The following is a 16220-nucleotide window of genomic DNA, read 5'->3' as shown; positions in this document are numbered from 1 at the left end:
TTCTTACACTTTGAACCCAAATACCTGTACTTTCTACTTCTTACACTTTGAACACAAATACCTGTACTTTCTACTTCTTACATGTTGAACTCAAATACCTGTACTTTCTACTTCTCACATGTTGAACTCAAATACCTGTACTTTCTACTTCTTACATGTTGAACACAAATACCTGTACTTTCTACTTCTTACATGTTGAACTCAAATACCTGTACTTTCTACTTCTCACATGTTGAACACAAATACCTGTACTTCTACTTCTTACATGTTGAACTCAAATACCTGTACTTTCTACTTCTTACATGTTGAACTCAAATACCTGTACTTTCTACTTCTCACATGTTGAACACAAATACCTGTACTTTCTACTTCTCACATGTTGAACACAAATACCTGTACTTTCTACTTCTCATATGTTTGAACTCAAATACCTGTACTTTCTACTTCTTACATGTTGAACTCAAATACCTGTACTTTCTACTTATTACATGTTGAACTCAAATACCTGTACTTTCTACTTCTCACATGTTGAACTCAAATACCTGTACTTTCTACTTCTTACATGTTGAACTCAAATACCTGTACTTTCTACTTCTTACATGTTGAACTCAAATACCTGTACTTTCTACTTCTCTCATGTTGAACACTAATACCTGTACTTTCTACTTCTCACATGTTGAACTCAAATACCTGTACTTTCTACTTCTCTCATTTCCCAAACAGCTGGTTCCTTTAGTCTGAATGTGTGTTTGATGCGTGATCATTATTCTTTAGAGTCATTGCGTGCCTATTGATTTGAACACGATCCGTGTATCCATCATTTCCTGGTCTTCTCTAAAGAAGAGGGACCAATGGAAACGTTGTCATGTTGCCGTTGTTCAGCATGGAAACATTCATTAGCTAACAATGACATTATTGTTCTATTAATATAAAGGGAGGTCAGGTACTCTTTAAAACAGCTGCTAGTTATGGGTACTTTTTACTGAAGCACATTTCAAAGCCTCTTTACTTTGACTTGAGTAAAGAAGTTTAGTCAGTACTTCTACTTTCACCAGAGTATTTTTAAACACGAGTATCTGTACTTCTACTTGAGTAAAGGATGTGTGTACTTTTGCCCTCTGAGGTATTTCTGTCTGGTTTCTTACCGAAGCCGCTCTGTGGGGGGAGAGCCAGCGGTGTTATCATACTGGGAGGAAGAGAGGAGGGGAGAGGGTGACCCTGGAGCTTCAGTTTTATGAGTTTCATGGCGATGGAGAACTCGTGGATGTCCATACGGCCATCACTGTTCATATCAGCCAGAGCCCTTTAAGAAACACAGAGGAAAGTTCAAATAAAGATGCAAAAAACCAAGTTGTCTGAATTTAAAGGTCCTCTATTATACTGTTTTTCATCAATACATTATAGGTCTCAGATATATCCAGAACCTGTCTCTGATTGGCTGAAACACCAAACAGATCATTGCAGCATTACCCATAATCCCCTCTGTTTCAGCCTTGTTTAAAAAATGCTGATTCTCTGTCTGTTACTTTAGATGAAAATAAGGAGCCCCTCCCCACGCCCCTCTGAGAGACATTTGGTTACAAAGAACTCAATAGTGCTCTAGGAGGAGATTCAGGTGATAAGGGGGGGGGGGGGGGGGGGGGTTACCTTGGTTGCTGATTGGCTAATGGTTACACAAGACAACACATCGTTATGACATCATAAAGTGGCCAAAATCTGATCAGCTCATTTTCAGACAGGTTTTTATAGAAATGGATCAAAAAGAGAGAGAATCTTTGTTCCTGAGACTTTCAGAGTGTCTTTCCACAGAGGGGACACCTGTTGATGTAGAAGAGACATGAAGAAGAGGGGACACATGTTGATGTAGAAGAGACATGAAGAAGAGGGGACACATGTTGATGTAGAAGAGACATGAAGAAGAGGGGACACATGTTGATGTAGAAGAGACATGAAGAAGAGGGGACACATGTTGATTAGAAGAGACATGAAGAAGAGGGGACACATGTTGATGTAGAAGAGACATGAAGAAGAGGGGACACATGTTGATGTAGAAGAGACTGAAGAAGAAGGGGACACATGTTGATGTAGAAGAGACATGAAGAAGAGGGGACACATGTTTGATGTAGAAGAGACATGAAGAAGAGGGGGAACCAATGTTGATGTAGAAGAGACATGAAGAAGAGGGGATCACATGTTGATGTAGAAGAGAGAAGCATGAAGAAGAGGGGTACACATGTTTGATGTAGTAGAAGAGACACCTGCTATGAAGCAAGAGGGGACACATGTTGATGTAGAAGAGACATGAAGAAGAGGGACACATGTTGATGTAGAAGAGACATGAAGAAGAGGGGACACATGTTGATGTAGAAGAGACATGAAGAAGAGGGGACACATGTTGATGTAGAAGAGACATGAAGAAGAGGGACACATGTTGATGTAGAAGAGACAGGAAGAAGAGGGGATCACATGTTGATGTAGAAGAGACATGAAGAAGAGGGGACACATGTTTGATGTAGAAGAGACATGAAGAAGAGGGGTCACATGTTGATGTAGAAGAGACATGAAGAAGAGGGACACATGTTGATGTAGAAGAGACATGAAGAAGAGGGGACACATGTTGATGTAGAAGAGACATGAAGAAGAGGGGTCACATGTTGATGTAGAAGAGACATGAAAAGAGGGGACACATGTTGATGTAGAAGAGACATGAAGAAGAGGGGTCACATGTTGATGTAGAAGAGACATGAAGAAGAGGGGACACATGTTGATGTAGAAGAGACATGAAAGAGCGGGGACACGTGTTGATGTAGAAGAGACATGAAGAAGAGGGGTCACATGTTGATGTAGAAGAGACATGAAGAAGAGGGGACACATGTTGATGTAGAAGAGACATGAAGAAGAGGGTCACATGTTGATGTAGAAGAGACATGAAGAAGAGGGGACACATGTTGATGTAGAAGAGACATGAAGAAGAGGGGTCACATGTTGATGTAGAAGAGACATGAAGAAGAGGGGACCATGTTGATGTAGAAGAGACATGAGAAGAGGGGACACATGTTTGTAGAAGAGACATGAAGAAGAGGGGTCACATGTTGATGTAGAAGAGACATGAAGAAGAGGGGACACATGTTGATGTAGAAGAGACATGGAGAAGAGGGGTCACATGTTGATGTAGAAGAGATATGGAGAAGAGGGGACACATGTTGATGTAGAAGAGACGTGAAGAAGAGGGGACACATGTTGATATAGAAGAGACGTGAAGAAGAGGGGACACATGTTGATGTAAAAGAGACATGAAGAAGAGGGGACACATGTTGATGTAGAAGAGACATGGAGAAGAGGGGACACATGTTGATGTAGAAGAGACATGAAGAAGAGGGGACACATGTTGATGTAGAAGAGACATGGAGAAGAGGGGACACATGTTGATGTAGAAGAGACATGAAGAAGAGGGGACACATGTTGATGTAGAAGAGACATGAAGAAGAGGGGACACATGTTGATGTAGAAGAGACATGGAGAAGAGGGGACACATGTGATGTAGAAGAGACATGAAGAAGAGGGGACACATGTTGACGTAGAAGAGACATGGAGAAAGAGGGGACACATGTTGATGTAGAAGAGACATGGAGAAGAGGGGACACATGTTGAGTAGAGAGACATGAAGAAGAGGGGACACATGTTGATGAGGAGAAGCATGAAGAAGAGGGGACACATGTTGATGTATAGATAATGAAGAAGAGGGGACACATGTTGATGTAGAAGAGACATGAAGAAGAGGGGACACATGTTGATGTAGAAGAGACATGAAGAAGAGGGGACACATGTTGATGTAGAAGAGACATGAAGAAGAGGGGACACATGTTGATGTAGAAGAGACCGGAGGAAAGGGGACACATGTTGATGTAGAAGAGACATGAAGAGAGGGCCACATGTTGATGTAGAAGAGACATGAAGAAGAGGGGACACATGTTGATGTAGAAGAGACATGAAGAAGAGGGGACACATGTTGATGTAGAAGAGACATGAAGAAGAGGGACACATGTTGATGTAGAAGAGACATGAAGAAGAGGGGACACATGTTTGATGTAGAAGAGACATGAAGAAGAGCTGGACACATGTTGATGTAGAAGAGACATGAAGAAGAGGGGACACATGCTGATGTAGAAGAGACATGAAGAAGAGGGGACACATGTTGATGTAGAAGAGACATGAAGAAGAGGGGACACATGTTGATGTAGAAGAGACATGAAGAAGAGGGGACACATGTTGATGTAGAAGAGACATGGAGAAGAGGATTTTGCCAAATAGGTGACCTTTAAGACTTATTAAAGGTAAGCATCATCATGATTTCTGTAAATGAAGGGATTTAACTGAGATGGTGTGTGTGTGTGTGTGTGTGTGCTGTGTGTGTGTGTGTGTGTGTGGTGTGTGTGTGGTGTGTGTGTGTGTGTGTGTGTGTGTGTGTGTGTGTGTGTGTGTGTGTGTGGTGTGTGTGTGTGTGTAACATGTCCGGGTTGTGTTACTCACCAGATTTGGGCCAGGATGGGAGGAGACAGGCCTGATTGGAGGAAGAAGTTCCTGGCTTGGTCGCCTTGAGAGACGAAAAGAAACAGGAAGTGAGATCAGACGACAAAAAAGAGGAAGAAGAAGAAAGGCCTCTTTAGAAGTGAAGAAAGCTAAAGCCCAAACATCTAAATTGGATTTTATCTTTAAGTCTTACGGCCCGTCCACACGGCAGCGTGCGTTGCTTCAACGGAGACGCTTCCCATTCCCTTTGAATGTGGTGACGTCACGCTTTGCCGAACTGCATTGTGGTTCCGTCGCATCGCTTTGCCTCCGTCGTTCGCTTCGAAAGTTGAGAAAAGTTCAACTTTTCAAGCGTCGACGGAAGCGCCAGCCAATCAAATCATATGCCAGTACAAGCTCTAGCCAATCAAACCGCGTGCTTGTGTGTCCGGGGCGGGAGATTCATGTGATTGGTTGTTGGTCGCATGCCAGACACGTCCACCGGCAAGCTTCAACGCGACGCTGCCGTGTGGACGTACCGTTAGGGTAGGACTTAGGGTAGGACTTAGGGTAGGACTTAGGGTAGGACTTAGGGTACATAATATTTATTATTTGTATTTTATCAGATTTTTTATTGGACCTTTTACTTTAATTTATTATGTTTATATTATATTATATTTATTTATCTTCGATTTTATTTCAGTCTTAAATGGAACAAAATAAACGCGATAATTTAAGTATATGTGATTGTGATCTTTCTTGAGTTTATTAATTAGCAGTGGCGTTTTCTCCCGGAGGCCAAGGGAAGCCAGGCTTCCCCTGTTTTTTTCGGATTGTAGTTATAATTTAAATAAATAAATAAAAACACTTTGTTTTGTTTCGATCATTCTCCTTTGCTGTGTGTTGCTGCCGGCCCGTCTCTCCCCCATTCTCATTGAGTATTTTACAAAGAGTGAAACAAACAGCGCCCCTCTAGATGTTATGGTGAAACAGTAGATTGCACTCTCTGTTGCGAGAGGAGGCCAGCAGAATCTGACTTCCTTTGGTGAAAAGAAATTGAGGGATTGACCAATCAGATGAGGCCCACGTGATGCCCCTGCCAACCTGTGATTGGTCAGGGCCATGCCAAGGGAAGCCAGCCGCCTCTTGCTTCCCTTCAGAGGCGGCTGGCGATTTGATTGGACACTGCCATCCAATCAAATCACATCAACATCAGTTTTAATACTGTAACTGTCATCACCGCCGTTAGAAATTATCAAGCAAATGAAGCATTATGGAGGGAGGAGATTTGGCGTACTTAATCAAACATAACTTTACTAAACTTCCGCTACAGCAGCAACTGAAAATTAAATCAGATGACAGGCCAATGCTCGCACTCGAGCTGTGTGTACACAGAGGAAAAAGGGAGAGAATCGGACGTTCAATGAGGATAATTATGTCCGCACGGAGTGGCTAACTGGAAGCGCTAAACTTCAGCGTCTATTTTGCTGGCCATGTCTTCTTTTTGACAAGGATTCGTGCTCCCTGAACAATCCTTGGGCAACTTCAGGATTCATCGACCTGTCAACCTGTCACGGGCAATTGAGAGGCACGGTAAATCCAAAAATCACACAGATTGTGTGATTGTCTGCATACATTAATAAGTAAAATGCTTAAATTAATAAGGAGAGAGTTTCAGCTGCAGAGTGCGTGCGGACCTTTCGGTTAGATAACAGGCGTGTGCAAGTCCTGCATCTGTGTGATACAAATGTGTGTAAAATGATACCGGGCGCTGTAATCACTCCATCTGGTTACGTTATTGACCACCCCCCCCTCGCCCAAAAAATGGGCTTCCCCTACATTTTTCCCCACGCCACGCTACTGTTAATTAGTAGAAATGTTTGATAAACAACATCAAATGTCCAACGTTATTTCTCTTCTACATTAACTAACGGTATATTTTAAGATGTTAAACCCCTAATTGGACCAAAGAAACCATTTCAATATATAATCATGTGCGTTGAACCAAAATAACACCAGCACCAAACCAATTATCTTTTACGATCTTACTGGGCCGTTAAAAAACAATAATGGATTTGTCGAATGACTAATAGAAAAACAATCAACTGCAGGAGGTTCATTGTGGTTTTTATAATTGACCTGAAAAAATGTAATTTAACGTTTTGTCCTCAATCAATTTAAGTTTACTTAATACATGGTGTGTGTTCTTAATACCACACATCCAAGCACTGAGGACATCTCTCCTTACTGTGTGTGTGTGTGTGTGTGTGTGTGTGTGTGTGTGTGTGTGTGTGTGTGGTGTGTGTGGTGTGTGTGTGTGTGTGTGTGTGTGTGTGTGTGTGTGTGTGTGTGTGTGTGTGTGTGTGTGTTAGAGAGAGAAGTACATTTTTTTCTCAATTTTTGTTCCCTTAATTCATGTTGTGTGTTTTAATACCACACAGAGGACTTTGAGTGACCTTGTTCATGTCATAATCTCTCCTTACTGTGAGGGTCTGTCTGTCTGTGTGTGTGTGTGTGTGTGTGTGTGTGTGTGTGACGTAAAACATGTTCTCAATTTAAGTTTCCTTAATTCATGGTGTGTGTTTTTCTTACCACACATCGAAGCACTCAGGACCTTGCCCTTGTTTATGTCATCATCTGTCCTTACTGTGAGGGTGTGTGAGGGTGTGTGTGTGAGATAAAGAGAGAGAGTCACCTGTGATGTAACCCCCGGCGGTGGGAGAGAGGCTGAGAAAACTGCTGATCATGTTTTGGCTCTCTCATCCACTGAGATCAGAAACACATCTGGACCTAATACACAAGAGAACCACACACACACACACACACACACACACACACACACACACACACCACACACCCACACACACACACACACACACACACACACACACCCACACACACACACACACACACACACACACACACACACACACACACACACACACACCACACACACACACACACACCCACACACACACACCCACACACACCACCACACACACCCACACACCACCACACCCACACCACACACACACACACACACACCACACACCCCACACACACACACCCACACACACACACACACACACACACACACAGAAGATAACAGGAGGTATGAGAGGAATGTTTAGTCATGAGTTTCAGTTCCTGAGCAGATTCTTAATGAGGGACTCAGAGGCCGTCGTCTGACCTTAGAACGCTCCGAACAAACCCGTCTTTATTACGTTTCGCATTAATATGTGAATTGAATAGACTCATCGCTAAGTGACAGAGATGAAGCAGTGGCCTTGCTAGATAATGAGCCAGTCTTCTTGCCTCTACAAATAGCCCCGTTTCACATTTTATTTCCTACACAAATTGAATTAGTCAGAGCAGTCGTTTCCCTTTGTGTTCCTTCCTGTACCGTTTACTGGAAATGTACACATTAAGTGAGTCATGCAGGCTCGTTTCCCAATTCAGAAGATGGCTCTTTACATAATGTGACTTGGATCTGATCACAAACAGAAAGATACAGAAAATCATAGGGCTGTGCAATTAATCGTATTTTAATCGCAATTACGATTTTGGCCTGCCACAATTACAAAACAAGATAATCGTATTATTTAGCTTTGCTAGGTTGTGACAGTGCACTACAACATATTTGATCTAATTAGTTTTTAGTCTAATTTATGTATAATATTTATATATGTTTAGTAGCTTGTGGAAGTGCGCTCCAAAATATTTGTTGATCTTGTTTATTGGTATTTATTACTTTGATATTATTTATTTAAATATATCATTTATTAGATTTTGTGTTGGTTTTTCAGTTGAATTATACGTTCAACAGTTAAAAACATACTGTTCAATTAATGATTTGTTTTAAGTTCAATAAATGGATGTTTTCAAAGTCAATGAATAATCGTATTAATAATCGTGATATCAATTATTGACCAAAATAATCGTGATTATGATTTTTGCCATAATTCGAGCAGCCCTAGAAAATCATATGAAATCCGCTTTTATCAACTAGCTATACGTGGATAAAAAGGATATTATGCCTGTATTTGTCGTAAACTTTTATTAGCAATATGAATATTTTGATACATATTCTGATGTTCTCCCTTTATATAACACTGATGAACTCTGTTTGAGAGGCAAGTACGCAATATGTTTCAACAGTTACAAATCTGTTTACAGTCTGACAAATCTCACACGGTCTGTCTCTCATTGACAGCTCTGACGTCAGATTCACTTCGGAAATTGTTATTTTCATAGCTGTTATATCCAGAGGTGGGAAGTAGTGGAGAACAAATACTTTGTTACTGTACTTAAGTACATGTTTCTGGTATCAGTACTTTCCTCCACTACAAATTTTTCTGACGACTTTTTTACCTGTACTTTCTACTTGTTACATTCTGAACACAAATACCTGTACTTTCTACTTCTTACATGTTGAACTCAAATACCTGTACTTTCTACTTCTTACAATGGACTACATGTTGAACCCAAATACCTGTACTTTCTACTTCTTACATGTTGAACTCAAATACCCTGTACTTTCTACTTCTTACATGTTGAACACAAATACCTGTACTTCTACTTCTTACATGTTGAACTCAAATACCTGTACTTTCTACTTCTTACATGTTGAACACAAATACCTGTACTTTCTACTTCTTACATGTTGAACCAAATACCTGTACTTTCTACTTCTTACATGTTGAACTCAAATACCTGTACTTTCTACTTCTTACATGTTGAACTCAAATACCTGTACTTTCTACTTCTTACATGTTGAACTCAAATACCTGTACTTTCTACTTCTTACATGTTGAACCACAAATACCTGTACTTTCTACTTCTTACATGTTGAACTCAAATACCTGTACTTTCTACTTCTTACATGTTGAACACAAATACCTGTACTTTCTACTTCTTACATGTTGAACACAAATACCTGTACTTTCTACTTCTTACATGTTGAACCAAATACCTGTACTTTCTACTTCTTACATGTTGAACACAAATACCTGTACTTTCTACTTCTTACATGTTGAACACAAATACCTGTACTTTCTACTTCTTACATGTTGAACACAAATACCTGTACTTTCTACTTCTTACATGTTGAACTCAAATACCTGTACTTTCTACTTCTACATGTTGAACTCAAATACCTGTAACTTTCCTACTTCTCACATGTTGAACACAAATACCTGTACTTTCTACTTCTTACATGTTGAACCAAATACCTGTACTTTCTACTTCTTACACATGTTGAACTCAAAATACCTGTACTTTCTACTTCTTACATGTTGAACTCAAATACCTGTACTTTCTACTTCTCACATGTTGAACACAAATACCTGTACTTTCTACTTCTTCACATGTTGAACCCAATACCTGTAACTTTCTACTTCTCACATGTTGAACACAAATACCTGTACTTTCTACTTCTATCATGTTGAACTCAAAATACCTGTACTTTCTACTTCTACACTGTTGAACCCAAATACCTGTACTTTCTACTTCTCTCATGTTGAACTCAAATACCTGTACTTTCTACTTCTTACATGTTGAACTCAAATACCTGTACTTTCTACTTCTCACATGTTGAACCCAAATACCTGTACTTTCTACTTCTTACACGTTGAACCCAAATACCTGTACTTTCTACTTCTCACATGTTGAACACAAATACCTGTACTTTCTACTTCTCACATGTTGAACCCAAATACCTGTACTTTCTACTTCTTACACGTTGAACCCAAATACCTGTACTTTCTACTTCTCTCATGTTGAACTCAAATACCTGTACTTTCTACTTCTTACATGTTGAACTCAAATACCTGTACTTTCTACTTCTTACATGTTGAACTCAAATACCTGTACTTTCTACTTCTTACATGTTGAACCCAAATACCTGTACTTTCTACTTCTCTCATGTTGAACTCAAATACCTGTACTTTCTACTTCTTACATGTTGAACTCAAATACCTGTACTTTCTACTTCTTACATGTTGAACACAAATACCTGTACTTTCTACTTCTTACATGTTGAACTCAAATACCTGTACTTTCTACTTCTTACATGTTGAACTCAAATACCTGTACTTTCTACTTCTTACATGTTGAACACAAATACCTGTACTTTCTACTTCTTACATGTTGAACTCAAATACCTGTACTTTCTACTTCTTACATGTTGAACTCAAATACCTGTACTTTCTACTTCTTACATGTTGAAAACTCAAATACCTGTACTTTCTACTTCTTACATGTTGAACACAAATACCTGTACTTTCTACTTCTTACATGTTGAACACAAATACCTGTACTTTCTACTTCTTACATGTTGAACACAAATACCTGTACTTTCTACTTCTTACATGTTGAACTCAAATACCTGTACTTTCTACTTCTTACATGTTGAACTCAAATACCTGTACTTTCTACTTCTCACATGTTGAACTCAAATACTTGTACTTTCTACTTGCTCTTCTACCATTTTCCAAACAGCTGGTTCCTTTAGTCTGAATGTGTGTTTGAATGCGTGATCATTATTCTTTAGAGTCATTGCGTGCCTATTGATTTGAACACGATCCGTGTATCCATCATTTCCTGGTCTTCTCTAAAGAAGAGGGACCAATGGAAACGTTGTCATGTTGCCGTTGTTCAGCATGGAAACATTCATTAGCTAACAATGACATTATTGTTCTATTAATATAAAGGGAGGTCAGGTACTCTTTAAAGCAGCTGCTAGTTATGGGTACTTTTTACTGAAGTACATTTCAAAGCCTCTTTACTCTTACTGGAGTAAAGGATGTGTGTGACTCACCACTCCCTCTCTCTGATTGGCCAGCAGCTCGTCCCTCAGCCTCCTCAGAGCCGACACCACTTCCTGTTTCAATCCGGCGCCTCGGCATCCATTCTGCCCCGCTCCCTTTGAAACCTGACGGAAAGTGAAGGTAACTTTAGTTTAGTTACTGCAGCACGGAATACAAGGACGTCGAGATGAAAGTCACAATGAGAGGAATCATCCTTCATATCCAACAGTGTGTTCGTGCTTCGGTCACAGAGAGCGTTTGTGGCAGATCTGAAGAAATGCCCGTTCTGAGATATTCACAGATATGAGACGTAAGGAAACACGAAAACGTAATGCCTGAACTTACATAGAGGCAGACAGTTATTAAACCCCCAAAGCGGTAATGGGTACGATCTCTGCTTTAAGGTATTATTAGGACGTTTAAAACAATGCCAGATTAAAGTCTCATTTGTTATCTGTAGTTTTACAGACGCCTTTAAAGCTCTAATGGAAAAGCGTCGCTGCAGACCAGCCTGATGTTCCTGCATCTTTCTAAAATATGTGTTGTATAATCACCTCTTTCTCCTCGTCCTCCTCGCTGTCGCTGTTGTTGACGAAGCACAGCTGCAGGTTTTTGTGGTGCTGAAATCTGTAAACAGGAAACAAACAAGGACTAATATTATTATCTATTATCGTCATCCTCTAATATTATTATTATTATTATTATTATTACTAGCAGAGAAATTAATTTCCATTTTTTTAATATTCTCCTAAATTTCTAAATGATTTTATTTATTCTTCTTTTTCTGTAGTTTTTGAAACTACAAAATGTAGTTATGTTGAAATAAATTCACAAATGTATTATTATTATAATACATTTTAAGGAATAAAAACAAAGGTTATTAATAATAACAAAACAAGTTATTTCAAGTATTTAAACGTTAATATTACTTTTATCTTCCTGGAAATCCTTGTAGAATAAATGAAAATAAAAATATGATTAAAAGAATAAAATATAAATTAATTAAAATATATTGTTGTTGTTGTTGTTGTGTTACCGTGACGACACGACAGCGACGCGGCACTTCCTTAAGTCTTCCTCGTCTTCCTCCCAAACGTCTCTCCACTCGCCCTCCTCCGGCCTCTGCAGGTAAACAACAATAACAACATTATCATTTAATTGATTTATTACAATATTAGGAAGAAAAATATGAAACATATTGTGAAAACACTCAATTTAGATTATATGTTTTATTTAGTCTGTGTAAAATTAAATAAATACAGAATATTAATAATAAAACAAAACAAGAACACCTGGATTAACAACATAATAAGATATGTAATGTAGAAAAAGGAGGAAGAAGTGAATATTTATAAAGTCCTGTCCACTTTTAATATTTTATAATCATAGACGTAAAGACAATTTAATCACATTAAAATATTCAATATTAAAAATATCCTCCAATAATGAACTCAAATCAGTTTTTCTCTGTCTGGCGAAACAGCTATAAAAACTACATTACCCATGATCCTCTGCTGCGCTTAATAGTGAATCAGAGCGATGGGGAATTCATGCTAAAACTTAAATATGCATGACGTTCCAGACATTGCATTTTCAATAAGCAACGCTGACAGGAAGTCGTCTTTGAGGACACCGAGCATTGTGGGAAATGTAGTCTTTAGAGATTTAACACCACTAACAGAAACCCTGGGTGTTTCTCAATGTCGAGTAAAGCTGCTCCAGAGCCACTATTTCAAGCATACTACGTCATCGAGTGGCGCCGAAGGACTGTTCCAGCATGCTTGGAATTTTACCGAGCCTGGCGGAGTCTTGTGTAGACTCCGCGGTCTTCAAATCCCCACAATGCTTTGCGCACGGACCAATTTCCCCAAATCTGTGGCGGAAAATGTAAGAGGCGGGGCCTCTCATATGACGCACACCTGCACACTTGCTAACCTGTTCCACTCTTTGTTTTCCGAATGCCAGGAAGGATTCTTGCCTCGCTTCTGAAGCAAGACGCTCGGAAGACATGTGCTACGAAACAAGCGTACTCGCGATCGTGGTCACTGACCTTTGACCTCTCGCTCCTCTCCTGCTGCTCCAGCTCTGCTATTCGCTGGCTCAAATCCTCCCAGTGCATGATGGGAAGTTCCTGGTTGTCTATGGATATTGCTGCGATATGATGAAGATCTTCTTCCTCCTCTTCCTCTTCTTCCTCCTTCTCCTCCGCCGTCTCTTTCTCTCCCTCCATTCTCCTCTCTGGAAACGAGAACAAAAAATCTTAAACAAGAACATAGTGACATCACTGTGTAACTCTCACGCTCCTATTGGCTAGCGCTCCAACACATTGTGCATGATAGGCTTAGGGGCGGGACATCACTAAGCGGTGAACCAATCACAACAGAGCCCATTTTTTTTATCCCATTCTGTCAGAACTTAAAGTCAAATGCTATTTCACATAAAATAATGTAACACTCGTGTTATATAAACTAACCAGTGTGTACATATTACTTTATTTTTCTATTGTCAGAGATACTTTAATAAAGTAATTTTTTTTAAAGCCAAGAAAATGCATAATAATCACTAGTTTCTTAGATTTTCAAGTGACTATTTCTCTACTTGTTTCTAATATGTTAAGTCTGTTTTCCTGTTGTTAACAGCTGCATCAACACACATCTCAGATCTGGTCTCAAACTTCTTTAAACTTAAAAACAGGAGCTTTTTAAACTCTGGTTAAAGTGGTTAAATTCCCCCCGCATGTTGTTTACCAGGAGCGGGGAGTCTCGGAGGGTTTTCCCCACCTCTCAGTCACATCCACTCGGCCTGGATCCCCCCCGACATATCGCTGTTTTTCTCCCCGGGAATAGCGTCCCTTCGCCGGCCTCGCTGCCTGGCGCTCACCGCTGCCTGGAAATATTCGCGGAGGTTTAATTTTAACATGAAATAAAAAGTGAGTTAAAGTTGTTTTAAAGAAGTTAAACTCCGTGTGAAGGAGGCCGGACCTTCTTCCTCTTCCTCCCCCTTCCTCCCCCTTCCTCCACCCCCTCTTTAACCTCTTCTCTCCCCGAGTGACGGAGCTTCAAATCGGGTAAGAAAACTGGGCAGCACCGGGAAGGGGAGCCGGTATGGAAGACCACTCCTGCCAATATTATTAAAAAGTGGAAAAAATATCAAGTGTAACAATGTTGAATTAATTAATAATAAAAAAGTATGTTTTAAAAAAAAGATATTGACACAATATCTCAAAATAATACCGTAATATCTCTAAAAAATAACTTTATATCCTGAAATAATGACGTAAAATCTCAAAATAAAGAGTAAAAAACTGATACTCTCAAAATAATGACTTAGTATGTAATCAGAATAACTTAATATCTCAAAATATTGTCCAAATACCTCTATATCAGAAAATAATTAGTTAAAATCTTAAAACGATGTCTTAATATCTTGAAATAATGACAATACATAGTTTTGTTAAATAAAGACTTAATGACAGGGACATTGTGTAATTTAAATGGATACAATTCAGACCATTATTGAATATTCTGTGTTATTATCTCGATCATACAGAACGGTTTTTTTTGCATTTTTTGTTGTTGTCCTTTTAGAAAATCACAGAAACTTCTTCATGAACAAAATCATTTCTGAAAATAATGTTTATTTTGTATTATTTTTCTCCATGTTGGTTTGTGTCTGTGTGTTTTAGTGGACAGGCAGTGAAGGGTTAACGGAGACTTGGTGTCCAGTTTCACAATTTTTTGGAGATGACGATTCAAAGCAGATGGAGGGTTTTGGGATCCTGAGAACAGCAGTTTAGGGTTTAGTGTCACAACAACAAAGAACTCCTTTAATATACAGATATAACAGTGTGTGCTACTTTAAGTTGAGTCACTGTATAATCAAAACCATTTCTGAAGTGTGTGTGTGTGTGTGTGTGTGTGTGTGTGTGTGTGTGTGTGTGTGTGTGTGTGTGTGTGTGTGTCTGTCTGTCTGTCTGTCTGTCTGTCTGTCTGTCTGTCTGTCTGTCTGTCTGTCTGTCTGTCTGTCTGTCTGTCTGTCTGTCTGTCTGTCTGTCTGTCTGTCTGTCTGTCTGTCTGTCTGTCTGTCTGTCTGTGTGTGTGTCTGTGTGTCTGTGTGTGTCTGTGTCTGTGTGTGTGTGTGTGTGTGTGTGTGTGTGTGTGTGTGTGTGTGTGTGTGTGTGTGTTCATGTAACTTTAAACAAATGTAACTTTCAAACTAAAACCTAATCATTATTTTTGGCAAACTCTTGATTTGAGAAGTGAACAATTGTTTATATAAGTATTTTTACATTTTACTGAAACTGTTTTTTTAGGACAAATTCCTTCTATAACACCAGCCGATTAAGTTCATTTTAATTCACCTTTAACTGGTTATTATCCCACAGCTTCCATAAAATGTATACAGAAAAGTGCTTTGTAAAATATGAATCAATCACATCCAACTTTCTTTCTATCGCACATTTAAAACCAGCGGCGTGCGTTGAAGCTTCCAACGCTGCTGCCCATTCACTTTGAATGGGGTGACGTCACTTTTAGCCGAACTGCATTGTGGGAAGCGACGTGGAGCGTTGCTGGCTTCAAAAGTTGAGCAATGTTCAACTTTTGGCGCCTCGGCAGAAGCGTCAGCCAATGAAATCCCGTTTATGCAAATCTGCCAGTACAAGCGCTAGCCAATCAAACCGCGTGTATGCTGGGAGAGACTACGCAGGTCATTTCCTCATATTCAAAAAAATTGAGGGAAAATTCATTATAGCGGTAGTGAATCACCCGGTGCTGTATGATCAGTCTCTGTTGATCTACCGGGATACAAACCGGAGGAGCGAGGCATGGAGGGAGGTGGCAGAGTCAGTGGGTGAAACTGGTAGGTTTTCTTCTGTTTGGGGAGTTTATATCCAGTTTAGATTTA

The 16220-nt window shown here is 39.6% G+C and overlaps 1 protein-coding gene across 1 annotated transcript in view; it reads right to left on the bottom strand.

Moving 5' to 3' along the window:
- The window catches only part of LOC117535731 (intersectin-1-like), a 60163-nt gene extending 45839 nt beyond the window's left edge, over positions 1–14324 (bottom strand). The window contains 10 exon segments of the mRNA XM_034200259.1: positions 1146–1303; positions 4531–4594; positions 7205–7256; positions 7259–7299; positions 7920–7999; positions 11301–11440; positions 11870–11942; positions 12352–12437; positions 13366–13553; positions 14063–14324. Coding sequence (XP_034056150.1) covers positions 1146–1303; positions 4531–4594; positions 7205–7256; positions 7259–7299; positions 7920–7999; positions 11301–11440; positions 11870–11942; positions 12352–12437; positions 13366–13545 — 874 coding nt within the window. The 5' untranslated portion in view covers positions 13546–13553; positions 14063–14324.
- Between the last annotated feature and the right edge of the window lie 1896 nt (positions 14325–16220).

The sequence above is a fragment of the Gymnodraco acuticeps genome, unplaced genomic scaffold, assembly GCF_902827175.1.
Source record: "Gymnodraco acuticeps unplaced genomic scaffold, fGymAcu1.1, whole genome shotgun sequence".
NCBI lineage: Eukaryota > Metazoa > Chordata > Actinopteri > Perciformes > Bathydraconidae > Gymnodraco > Gymnodraco acuticeps.
Note: the sequence above shows the minus strand (reverse complement) of the source record. Positions and strands in the feature narration are given on the sequence as shown.